This window comes from Folsomia candida, unplaced genomic scaffold (genome assembly GCF_002217175.1).
Source record: "Folsomia candida strain VU population unplaced genomic scaffold, ASM221717v1 Fcan01_Sc002, whole genome shotgun sequence".
In the NCBI taxonomy this organism is placed as follows: domain Eukaryota; kingdom Metazoa; phylum Arthropoda; class Collembola; order Entomobryomorpha; family Isotomidae; genus Folsomia; species Folsomia candida.
The window spans coordinates 2722053-2734132 of NW_019091194.1; the positions used below are offsets into that span (position 1 = coordinate 2722053).

At 37.2% G+C, this 12080-nt stretch overlaps 3 protein-coding genes and 1 long non-coding RNA gene across 6 annotated transcripts; 1 reads left to right on the plus strand and 3 right to left on the minus strand.

The window, feature by feature from the left end:
- Positions 1-15: 15 nt before the first annotated feature.
- LOC110845009 lies at positions 16-1811 on the minus strand. Of its 2 annotated transcripts, XM_035847432.1 has the most exons (5): positions 1584-1811; positions 1304-1508; positions 911-1218; positions 591-829; positions 16-524 (listed from the first exon to the last, which is right to left on the minus strand). In XM_035847432.1, exons 1-5 carry the CDS (start codon positions 1702-1704, stop codon positions 150-152), a joined length of 1248 nt encoding a protein of 415 aa, XP_035703325.1. In that variant the 5' UTR covers positions 1705-1811; the 3' UTR covers positions 16-149. The 2 variants fall into 2 exon arrangements, with proteins under 2 accessions (XP_035703325.1, XP_021947057.2); XM_022091365.2 differs by having other exon boundaries at positions 16-829.
- A 60-nt stretch (positions 1812-1871) lies between these two features.
- On the minus strand, positions 1872-3280 carry LOC110845008 (enoyl-CoA delta isomerase 2). 2 transcript variants are annotated; one of them, XM_022091364.2, is made up of 6 exons: positions 3108-3277; positions 2892-3027; positions 2542-2826; positions 2388-2477; positions 2182-2325; positions 1872-2126 (listed from the first exon to the last, which is right to left on the minus strand). In XM_022091364.2, exons 1-6 carry the CDS (start codon positions 3131-3133, stop codon positions 1989-1991), a joined length of 819 nt encoding a protein of 272 aa, XP_021947056.1. In that variant the 5' UTR covers positions 3134-3277; the 3' UTR covers positions 1872-1988. The 2 variants fall into 2 exon arrangements, with proteins under 2 accessions (XP_021947056.1, XP_035703331.1); XM_035847438.1 differs by having other exon boundaries at positions 1876-2107; positions 3108-3280.
- Positions 3281-4328: 1048 nt separating this feature from the next.
- Positions 4329-10567, plus strand: LOC110843065 (protein transport protein Sec31A). Its single transcript, XM_022088980.2, has 16 exons — positions 4329-4828; positions 4914-5115; positions 5187-5286; positions 5429-5464; positions 5527-5624; positions 5703-5948; positions 6038-6325; positions 6397-6582; positions 6659-6784; positions 6853-6921; positions 7001-7097; positions 7157-7311; positions 7406-7556; positions 7629-7783; positions 7870-8595; positions 8677-10567. Exons 1-16 carry the CDS (start codon positions 4626-4628, stop codon positions 10114-10116), a joined length of 4278 nt encoding a protein of 1425 aa, XP_021944672.1. The 5' UTR covers positions 4329-4625; the 3' UTR covers positions 10117-10567.
- A 236-nt stretch (positions 10568-10803) lies between these two features.
- Positions 10804-12008, minus strand: LOC110843066. Its single transcript, XR_002547391.2, has 4 exons — positions 11555-12008; positions 11306-11454; positions 11079-11221; positions 10804-11015 (listed from the first exon to the last, which is right to left on the minus strand). It is a non-coding gene; the product is annotated as an uncharacterized LOC110843066 (long non-coding RNA).
- Positions 12009-12080: the final 72 nt, after the last annotated feature.

Here is a 12080-nt window from a genome sequence, read left to right on the forward strand (position 1 = left end):
GGCCTTGAGTTTGAGTTCAACTTATGTATGTTGCTGATTATGTAATATGCATACTGGAGTTTATGGAGATTTAGTATGTAATGAATTAGGGAATTTGTTTTCATTTTTATGCAAAATTACATAGATTTATTGTCAAAATGTTGGAAAATTTATCTGCACGAACAAAATAATTTTCTCAAAATATTCCCCACCCAGCTTTTTATCCCCCGATAAGCAGATACCGGAATATCTGCCACGATTTCATGATACATGGCCAACTTTTGCCGTCCAAAAGCGACCCCAAGACAGGTCAGTACCATTAGCACGATATAACATCCAAAAACTACAGCGGTATCATAAAAGAGGACGCCGAGCGGATAGATTTTGGAGGATATCCAAAAGTAAAAGCTTAAAATGGTTATTACCAAACCTAAAATACTGATGATTGTATCGGGACATTTTTTGCGAAAAGTTGACACTGTGACGGGGGCAATATTTTCACAATCTCCAGCGGAATTATTGCTCTTTGTCGTTGTTGTCGATTTCTGAAGAAAAGTGTCAACTTCATATTTTATTATGTAAAGTCCAGCCATAAGTCCAAATATTATTACGGCTGCGAACGTTATCCACAGGGTATTAATTAACCGTGATGCGTTCACACTGTTGGTGAAAGTCAAAATTGCGTCGATAAATAGAGCGCTGGATAAGACTCGGAGTGCGTTACTTCCGTATGCCGCAAGTTTGTCCAACAAATTCCAGGACATGGTTTTATGTCGGACAGCAAGAACTTGAATTGGTGCCCCGGTTATTCCATATAATCCCCAAAAAACGGTTAGCATCGGAATATATTCTGAATTTAAAGATATGTAATTTAAGTTTTAATTAATTATGTGTGATTAGTAACAATTTGTTTTATGTAAAAAAAACGTACTAAAAGGGGACGTGCTTGGTCGGAGAATTACCACAATTTGCAACACTGCTTGAGGAAATGCTTCAAAAAACGCTTCACAACAACTATCCCATAACGCTTTCTCTTTAAACAGCTCCATTTTCTCGGAAAGTTCTTTTATTTCGTCCAAGCTTTTATTTTTTCCTTGAAGTTCGCAATTTCTTAACCGTTTTGCAAATTCTAGGCGAAGTTTTGCACTGCAGATGGGAAAGAAGGAAGGGATGTACATAAGGACGCCGTAAAATTTACTCATTTTCCAAATTTCAGATCTCATCAGCTTCACTTCGTTTCTTGATTTGAGGAAAGTTATATATTTATTTATACATATAATTAGGAGTATTTTGTGAGGATTATGCATTTTTATGTGTCGCCCACTTGTAATTTTTGCCTGGACAAAAGTTGGTGAAAGTGATGATGAGCCCTGCATTGAATACTATGGCGTACGTAAGGATCCCAGCAGTGAGATCATTTCTCATCAATATGTGGTACGTCGCCACTGAAGCGTCGGTAACCCAATCGGTAATTATTGCGCTCAGGTCTTTACGAGCATTACGAATTTCCTGATTTCCACAACATGCGCCTAATAATATTTAACTATTTAAATTGTTAACTTTATGTATGGAATTTAATTTGCAAAGTGTATGAATTCACTTACAACAGCAGGAACAATTACACAATTTCGAAAAACATGAAGTGGACTTGTTTTCATCGACTTCCACAACTTCAACGACAGTGAAAGGTTGCTCACTTGGAGAAAGTTCAACTATTTCACCCATCGTATAATGTACAGTTTACAAAGTTATGGAATTATGGAAATTAAGGGAAATGTAAATTGTGATTAACTTTTATTGCTTAATATGATTAATTTGCTAATAATTAAGCAACCAATGATATATAGCACACTGTGGTTAACCTCAAAAGTCAATGTGTAAAAATAACCCACTTTGTTTACTAGATGAATATATTTATTTCTTAATCAACTGAACATTAAATGAGTTACATATAAATTTTTCAGTCGGAATAAGGTTTGTTTAATTCCAACAATTAAATTGTAATCAATTCACTTCTGCTTGGACATAAATTTCATTACTGCTTTCGCCACAATGTCCATGTTGACACTTGCACCTTCGTCGTCATGAATTTTATGCAGAAGTGGTCGTTCCCTTGCTCGAAGGAGTTCTTTCGAAGCCACCAGCGACTATAGGTTATATGTAATATGATAACAAATAGTTTAGCTCATTATTTATCTTTACCTCCAATGGATGTTCGGCCATTTGGTGAATTTTCTCCCATGCCTTCTTATCAAACTCGGCGTCAGGGAAAACTCTCGTAACCAAATTACTTGTGTAAGCCTCTGCCGCTGTTAGAGTTGAGTCGAAATGGAGCATTTCGCCAGCCTGGTTTACAAATTGGGTAAATTAGTGATTTAAATTAATTGAATTTTCAATTTAAGTATTGCCTTGGCTTGACCCATAACTTTGGGTAGCAGGTAGCTTGAGCAGCATTCTGGAGGAATTCCAAGTTTAATAAAGGGTGTGTTAAACGTGGCCTGCAAATTGGTAAAAATTAGTTAACTAAATAAGAGATGACACCTTATTTTATGCACGGATTGCCTTATCTGACGCAAACACGGTCTCCATGTGAGGTAACATTGTCACGCCGATTCCGACAGCGTGACCATTAACGAGAGCAACAATAGGTTTTCGGCAATCGATTAGGGCTTTAGTGAATATTGAGAATCCCATGTCCTTCACGGCCGTTTTTTTCTGATAAGCTTCGAAAAGAGAGGCAATGTCATTTCCAGCAGTGAAAAAGTCCCCTGTTCCACGGATCACGACAATTTTTGTGGCCTTATCGTCATTACTTTCGTAAAGAGATTTCGTCATCTCTTGGTACATCTGGGGAGAGTGAAAGCATGATTAAATTATATCCAGCATTTTTTTCATATAACATGATAAATTACCTGTGTACTTAAGGCATTCTTTTTCTTTGGTCTGTTCATGGTGAGGGTCTTAACTCCATTCTCAACTTTCACGTCCAAATCGGCAAATTTGGCTGAAGAAACCGAAAATGCTCTCACGCCCAGCAAAGTACTGAACCTGTGTGATTAAATATTTTTTTTAGCTTTACACAAATATGTGATTCGGTTTTGAAAACTAGTCAATTCAACGACGCTTACCTATTGACCGCTTTTGTGGACAACATTTTTACACCAATTTTACTTCTGTAAGCAGAATTAAGAAGAAATTGATGTATTCAAAGATAATGTTTATGTTATTCTGACAATATATGTATGTAGACGACTCGCGTGGACTGACAATACTGACAAGTCTGACAAAACTGGCTGTTTGGCAATGAAAATCCAGTACAAAGTCCACTATTCGTGTAAAGAGATTGCTTTTAAAGTTGCATGCAAAAACATTGGGAGAGAAATGAGCAAAGTGCAACTGTGTTGTTATGATTATTATGAAATTTAGTAAATACGAAAGATAAGGATAATGGTGTGATGAATTTTTAATGAGAACGATGTAACTTTAATTTTCACAACTTTCTCCATAGCCCTTTTTCAGGCACATTATTAATTTTTTCTCGTCATTTAACAGTTTATAGAGATAGATAAAAAGTACATGGGGGTTCATAACATTAAATTTCAAATTAAAATAAATATTGACGATAAGATCGGTTACACAATGTTAAAAGTATACGAATTTTAGCTGAAAATGCATGAAACCGAACAATAAAACTTTGGTGAAAGTTGCGTTAATCGATGTAAAGGTTTAAAGTCAATCATGAAATTTCTGAAAACATATCAAAATTATGGGAAATTGAGATGTGTTTATTTTGTCGACGCAAATTAAAGAATATGTAAGATAAGGCTGATGTTGCGATGTATTTTTGATGAGAAGGATGAAGCCTTAATTTTTCACAACTTTCTCCATCGTCATTTAATAGTTTATAGAGATAAAATGTACTCAGGGGTTCATAACATGAACTTTCAAATCAAAATCAAATAGATATTTACAATCAGATCGGCTTACGCAATGTTAAAAACAAATTTTAGCTGAAAATGCATGAAATCGACAATAAAACTTTAGTGAAAGGTGCGTTGATTATAAAATCGATGTAAAGGTTTAAAGTCAATAATGAATTTTCAGTAAATATGCCAAACTGATGGGAATTTGAGATTTTTTCATTTTTTTAACGCAAATTTTAGTGCTTCATATGTACAACTGAATCTAATAAACTAACAATTATTTCAAAATTTTTGTATCGTTACATTTTAGTGAGTTTGTTCGGAATTGAATTAGAAAAATATTTTAAAAAATTTTGCATGTATTTTAGGCAGCATTCATTCATTCATTCATTTCTCATTGCAACCGGCGTGAGAGCGGTAGAGAAGAAACCCGATCCAAATATACATCAAAATTGCCATCGCCACGTCGACAACAGACCGATAAATTATTTTACAGCAGGGCGTGAACGATTTAAAATGTTTAGTTGACAACGTTTTGTTGGACAACGTTTTTTTTTGAAGGAAGCAAAGCTTTATTTCACCAAAAACTATTTTTAAATCGCTATTTTGAATAGCATAGATTTGAAATTTGGTTTGTGAATATTTTTTGCTGTCGGTTTCGATTTCTAAGTGGTCACATTTACGTGTGATAAAGTTTGTTCTGTCGTCGAACTAGGCTCAAGAATGAAGATTAAGGAGATCGATCGGACAGCCAACGTGGCCTGGTCCCCAGTGGAAGTGGACCCGGTCTACCTTGCCGTGGGGACAGCTGCTCAACAACTGGATAGCTCCTTTAGCACCAACGCTACGTTGGAGTTGTATCAATTTGACACCAACCAAAGCGGTCTAGACCTTCCGGTGAAAGCTACTTTGCCATGTGAAAACCGGTGAATATTCCTTGTTTTTTGTGGTTTTTGTTATCCGGTATTTGGGCGATGAATTAATTGGATTAACTTTTGGTTTTGATTTCAGATTTCATAAACTGATTTGGGGATCACATGGAATATCCGGCGATAAGGGAGAGCATCCTATGGGAATTATTGTGGGAGGTTGTGACGGTGGAGTTATGCAAGTTTATGATGCGGCAAAAGTATTGAAGAATGATAATCCGTTAGTCTTGACAAAGACGAAACATACCGGAGCTGTGAGAGCGTTGGATTTTAATCCTTTCCGGGTAATGATTTGCGTAATTATAGAAATGATTGTTTTATGAGATCTTTATGTATTTATTTTTCCTTTTTACAGTCTAACTTGGTTGCTTCTGGAGCGTCAGAATCGGAAATTTTTATTTGGGATCTCACGAATCCAAAAACTCCAATGACGCCTGGGACTAAAGTGCAACCTGGTTAGTACAAGAACATTGTTTCTTCTTTTCCGTCTAATCCTAGAAAAATCACATTGAATTGAATGGGCTATTGCGAAGTATAATTCTTTTCTTAATACATGATAACTTATATATTAAATATTATTTTCTTTCTGAACTGTAGCAGATGATGTGTCCCATTTAGCTTGGAATAAGCAAGGTATTACATATCGTCGAAATGTGTTGTAAGATTTTTAATTGCAACTGATTGATTATTTTTAGTGGAGCACATTTTGGCATCGACATTTTCGACCAGGTGTGTCGTGTGGGATTTAAGGAAAAATGAGCCAGTGATTAAAGTCTCTGATACAACTTCAAGGGTATAATAATATGCTTTTGCTGAAAAACGCATATGCTTTACGGCCTGTAGATACATAACGATTTTGAATTGGTACTAGATTCGGTACAAAGTTGTAGAGTGGCATCCAGAAGTAGCCACACAAATGTGCCTTGCCTCAGAGGATGATAACAATCCTGTTATTCAACTGTGGGATCTTCGTTACGCAACTGCCCCCTTGAAAGTTATACAGGGACACCAAAGAGGAATTTTGGGAATGGCATGGTGTTCACAAGATTCTGACTTGTTGTTAACGTGTGGGAAAGAGGCACGGATATTGTGTTGGAACCCAAACTTTCCTCACCCAGTAAGTTTGTTAGCAATTTAATTATATACGAATTTGTGCTAGATATACTTGAATAATGGATTCTAATAGCCTTGCACTTGTTTTTTAAGGGATACGAGATGGTGTGCGATATTCCAACATCTTCTCAGTACAGTTTTGATGTGAGCTTCTGTCCGAAGAACCCAGTTGTAATTGCTTCATCCAGTTACGACGGTCGAGTTAGTATATTTGGACTTTCTGGAGGGGTTCAACATCCAGTAACTTCTTCCAAACTTGCGGATAGTTTTCCGGGTATGGATATGACACTGTCAGCACCTTTGCCTTCTCAGCAACCAGCATTCCTTCAGTTACGAGATGCTCCTAAATGGCTGAAAAGACCATGTGGGGCTTCATTTGGAGTAAGTCAACATCATCGATGCAAAATAATTGCAATAATAATCCTCCTATAATGTTGGTTTTATTTGTATAGTTTGGTGGGAAGCTAGTTTCATTCACAAATACCAAAGTGGCTCCGACTCAGCCAGGTCAAGCACCAACGGTGACCAGCGTGGTATCCGTCCTTCAACTTGTAACCCTTCCGAATTTGATTGAACGCTCAAAGAAATTGGAGGATACCTTGCAATCTGGATCGCTGGAATCTTATTGTGCTCAAAAGGTGTGTAATAAATATCAAAACCTTTTTCAGTTTTAAGTAGTGATGTTAGTTAATGTAATTTGTGTATTTTTATTAGGCTGCTGAATCCAGTGATTCGAGCGAAGCCCAAATATGGGACTTTTTGCAAGCAAACTTTTCACAACATCCTCGTCAAGAATATTTATCAAAACTTGGATTTAATGCTTCCGAAATTATGGCCAAGGTAATTTGTCATAATTTGCGAAACCTAAATAACAAGATGCTTACTATTCAAATTTTTATATTTTTTAGCTGGGCAGTAAGGTGTCTGATTCAACAATGAATGGCGTGGTTGACGAGTTCGAAGCTCTTGGAAGAGGAGTAAATTAAGAATGTTGAATTTGCATGATATTTAATATGTGATACTTTTTCGTGTAAAAAATAAACAATTTACTTTTAGGCTCCTGATGGTTATGCAAATGGCTACGAATTTGGATCTGGAGGAGGTTCCATTGCAAAGCCAGAAAAAGAGTTAGAAGTTCCTACCGATGATAACTGTAAGATGGCTCACTTTTTTTTTGTAAAAGTGTGGATTACTAATTCTGTTTTCTTATAGCTGTCGATGGAAAGATAAATCAAGCTTTACTATGTGGAAATATTGATGTAGCTGTAAATCTGTGCGTCGAGGATGAACGTTGGGCTGATGCACTACTACTTGCGTCCAAAGCAACCCCCGAAACGTTGATGAAAGTTCAGAATAAGTATTTCGAAGTATGCCTCAATCAAAAACTTGTCAACTCGAGTTGTTATCAAACCATGAAAAATATTAATACTATATTATTATTTATTATTTGATATAATATAGAAATGTCAAAGTGAAGCCACTCAAATGATACGAGCTGTAGTTACTCATGATTTAGCCAAACTTGTTGATCGGTGCTCGCTTGACAGTTGGAAACAAGTTCTCGCAGTTGTTACAACTTATGCAGATAACAAAGAGTTTCCTATTTTAGCTGGTAAGATTGAAACATTTACAGGAAATTACGGAATGGTAGTTGATCTGATCTGACTACGTATTTATCATTTAGACATGTTGGGACAACGCCTTCAAAGTAGCCAAGTAGAAAGCCAGAAGCTGGGTGCCTTGCTTTGCTGCATATGTTCTGGAAATCTGAACCATTTGGTGGATGTCTGGATAAGTGATTCGGATAAGCATCGTGGCAATACGCCTGATGAATTACAGGTAAGTAAAAAAAATTTTAGAACGTAGTTTATATTTTTACTTTTGTGTTGCTAATTTGCTAATGTATGGTATGTGTGGCATTGCAGGATCTAGTTGAGCAAATCATGATTTTGAAGAAGGCCGGAGAAATGTGGGGACGTGAAAATAACGTTGATGGAGGATCAGTAGCATCGAAACTTATTCAATATTCTGGATTACTGGCATCTCAAGGATGTCTGGAGCTGGCTTTGAGTTTCTTGGGAGAATGCAATGATCCAGAAGTTGAATTATTCAAGGAGAGACTTTATCTCTCCCTTCGATCCCCTCGTCCCATAAAGACTCAACGTCAAACTAGGAGCCGACAAACTTCGGAATCTTCAATGCGAAGCTCATTTACGAAACGACCAGCATACCCCAACACGAATTTGGGATCTTCACGCCCAGTTTTCAGTAGTTCTGAGTTTGACAATTTGACAGGACCAGTTCATCCCCCACAGCCATCATATTTGTCAAACAATCCACAACAGTCTGCTTATGGAAATGTGTACGTTAATCCTAACGTTCCTCCAACCGTTGGACAATATTCGCCTCCCTCGGCCTCCTCACAATATGGAAGTGCATCAGTTGGATTGCCTCCAAGGGTACCATCATCTACGATGACTGGATCAATTTACACTCCAGCTGAAGTTCCCAGGAGTTCTATGATGCCCCCTGCAAAGGAACCACCACCGGCAAGAACGCCTTTAGGTAGTTCCCTCCCACATCCCCCCGTGTCTAGTGCGGCTCATGGCTGGAATGATCCTCCTCCAATGAAAACATCGAATAAACCAAAGGTACATACATGCTGGATTATTGAAATTAGCAAAATAATTATAAATATTTCAATGCCAAATACATTAATCTATCATTTCTAGCCGACGCCAACTACTCTAGCATCTACTATTCAACCAATAACTCATCCGATATTTGGCAGTGCTGCTCCACCAGAGCCATCGAATCCATATGGAAATTCTCCAATGATGCCACCTCCGCCACAGCAACAGACAATATACAGTCCATCATCAACCTCGTATGGACAATCATCAAATAGTGGATATCCGCCACAACAGTCTAGTAATTTCGGTCCGCCACCCTCTCAAATGGGTCCACCACCAACCATGTCACAAAGTCCCTATTACTCTTCCGGTCAAAGTTCATTTGGTCAACCCCCACCAACATCACAACAGCAACCGTTTGGTCAAGCACCACCAACATCACAGCAATCATTTGGACCACCACCAACATCACAGCAATCCTTTGGACCACCACCAACATCGCAACAGCAACCATTTGGTCAACCACCACCAACATCACAGCAATCATTTGGACCACCACCAACATCGCAACAGCAACCGTTTGGTCAAGCACCACCAACATCACAGCAATCATTTGGACCACCACCAACATCGCAACAGCAACCGTTTGGTCAGCCACCACCGACATCGCAAAGTCCATTTGGAAAACCATCTGCTCCACAAGTCGCTTTTCCTCCTCCTCCTCTTCATACAGGCCAAGTAGGGTATAGACCGTCGACCCCAGTGCAGAGTGCGTTTGCTTCTCCTCCTACCGCACAGACTTTGGGTGGACCCCCATTAACTAAGCCGATGATGCCACCACCACCAGGCCCTGGGGGATTTTCTGCCCCCGCACCAATGGACGCACCAATTTTAAGGCCTCCATCACAAACAGGTCCGCCGCCATCAATGAATTATTTTGGGGCTGCTCCAGTGGAACCGCCACCACCACAGTTTAGTAATAATAATGCTGTCTCCAACTCGTCTCCATTTGCGCCACCATCTTTCAATACATTCAACCCTACACAGAATCAGCAATTCAATCCACTTCCCTCTAACTCAAGTAATGTAGCGTCGACTACACCCCCGTTCGTGCCAAATCCAGCTTCTACTTTTCAACCAATTAATCCACCAGCTCCAACACCACCCCCACCAGCAAAAGTAGCTGAACCCCCCAAACCACTTGGCCCAATTCCCCCTGAGCACGCAACGCTTGTGGATACTTTAGAAAAACTACGTTCAGAATGTTACGATGTTGCACATTTGATTCAAATGAAACGGAAATTGGAAGATGTTGCCCGAAAGTTGGACGCATTTTCAGAAAAGCTCAGAAATGGTTCCTTGACCGAATCTACGCTAACTACTTTACATTCTTTGGTAGATGCCATTCGTACCAAAGATTATCAACAAGCGCTGCAAATTCACACGCAGCTAGTAAGTGCTGGAAACTTTGCAGAAATTTCTACTTTCCTTCCAGCTATCAAAGTTTTGATTCAAAGTGCTACCCAATTATCTGTTTAAAGACCATGAATGACAATCACTGTAATCTTACATATGTAGTTACATATTATTAAAATAATCTTGCGTTCTTGTACCAAATTGGAGTGATATCTTGCATATTTTGTTTACTAAAAGTAACTTATTCTACTGAATGTTTGCAAATTCTATATGCTAACAATTCTACTTGTTCAGGTTTATATTATGCTTTCGTCTCTTGTATATTTATTTTAAGCTAGCGTAAAATATCCCGATCTAATACCAAAACACTAAAAAATAACTAGAACCCGTGTGATTCTTCCAATTATATCAAACTCTATCTTAATATGCATAGGCCAACAATCTCTCAATTTAGCGATGTAATATTTAACCAAAACACTTGAAATTATTATATGTATATCTATTGGTAGTGAAATTAAAGACACGTGTGTATGGCTTTATAAAATGTTTCCAGAAAATAAAGCTTAATTTCAGAGAAAAGTTCAAAATTCCATCGTTTATTCTTCGATAACCAAAAGGATGTTAACGTTAGTTTAGACGGTCATTAATTTTGGAAGTTTTCACTTTTGCAAATCTTTACCTTTGCGAATTTTGCGAAGCCTTCTTTAGTCTCATGAATCACAAAACTCTAACACTACCCGTGGTGTTATTTTAAGCTGAAAATTATGATGCACTCATAAAAAATAAGTAGATCTGGGTCAGTCGAATATATCAATTTTAAAACAAGGAAATAACATTATTATTGACTATTAGATTTGCAATTACACATACAGAAATGTAAACATGCATCCATTAATTAGAATAGAACAATGTCAGTATTAACTCCTCGATTCCTCGTCATTTTTCTTACAATACATTTCAGCTTGATGTTTGCACTGATTTGTATTTTTTTAGCATAGCGTCCATTTTTTCACTCAACGAATCTAGAAAATATGCATTTGCTCAATAACTGGCAGCGTTGAAGTAAAGCACGATTTCAATTTTACCAATTCGAGACGACAACTGACGAACTTGTTTAGCCAAATACTTTCTCCTGGACGAGATTTCACTCCTTTCACTTTTTTCTTCCTCCAAGGCAGAACTTGAAGATTCATGAAACACGTCCTCATGCTCGGCGTCTGAATATTCCCTAAAAATATGAAAATTGATCTTTATTATAAATTAAAATTGAGAAATTATGTACTTATGAATCACTGGGTTATCGGTAGCTTACATTTTATTTAAGAAATTTGCAGTTTAATGTATATATTGGTAGCTTCTCAACTAATGATTTACATCTGCTGATATATTTTACACACGATTAAAGAACTTGTGCATAATTCCTTGTCCATGCTTTGCTGCTAACTAGATTGCCTTGATATTCTGTAAATTCACACACATTTTGCTTATACTTATATACCTCTTGAAACAATAGAATAGTAATATATTGTGGCTCTCTTGTCACGAAATTATGCAAAATTACCTTGTTCGACTTAAATTTGTTTGTTCAACAGGAATTACTTTGCTGACACTTTTCTTGGCTAGGTAATTGCAGTTTCTCGAAACAAATACTACTAAATATTAGTATACATATTTCGTGCTTTGATAAATCTGCGTAGGTATATGCATGCATCTGATTTAATGGATGAGTTGAGTTTTGAACAGTTTACTCCCATTTTTAGCATCATGCACTTCCTACGGCTCATATTCAATTCAATTCAATACAGTTACATTCCTACATATTTTGCATGTGTCTCCTACCAAATAATAGCTGAAATTAATTTGAATAATATTCTATTTAGTAATATACTTGATTCCAGACCGGATCCACATGCAGATTAGTAATCAGATATCGTGAATGAATGACATTCCATATTATTCGGTTGAATGAGAAAGCATATTACAATATTTACATAAATATGTATAGTCTCAAATGTGAGGCAACATGAGACGAGCATTTAACAAGAAATATATTATGGCAATATTTTTCATTAATGTATGGTCTATAG

Coding starts and splice junctions, on each gene's coding strand:
- LOC110845009 (XM_022091365.2), bottom strand. CDS start 1,704: ATGGGTGAAATAGTTGAACTTTCTCCAAGTGAGCAACCTTTCACTGTC. Junction 1,509..1,583: donor GTGTAATTGTTCCTGCTGTT/GTAAGTGAATTC, acceptor AAATATTATTAG/GCGCATGTTGTGGAAATCAG. Junction 830..910: donor ACCAAGCACGTCCCCTTTTA/GTACGTTTTTTT, acceptor CTTTAAATTCAG/AATATATTCCGATGCTAACC.
- LOC110845008 (XM_022091364.2), bottom strand. CDS start 3,133: ATGTTGTCCACAAAAGCGGTCAATAG. Junction 3,028..3,107: donor TCCACAAAAGCGGTCAATAG/GTAAGCGTCGTT, acceptor TTAATCACACAG/GTTCAGTACTTTGCTGGGCG. Junction 2,127..2,181: donor TGGCCGAACATCCATTGGAG/GTAAAGATAAAT, acceptor TATAACCTATAG/TCGCTGGTGGCTTCGAAAGA.
- LOC110843065 (XM_022088980.2), top strand. CDS start 4,626: ATGAAGATTAAGGAGATCGATCGGACAGCCAACGTGGCCTGGTCCCCA. Junction 6,583..6,658: donor AATCTTATTGTGCTCAAAAG/GTGTGTAATAAA, acceptor TATTTTTATTAG/GCTGCTGAATCCAGTGATTC. Junction 7,312..7,405: donor TTCAGAATAAGTATTTCGAA/GTATGCCTCAAT, acceptor GATATAATATAG/AAATGTCAAAGTGAAGCCAC.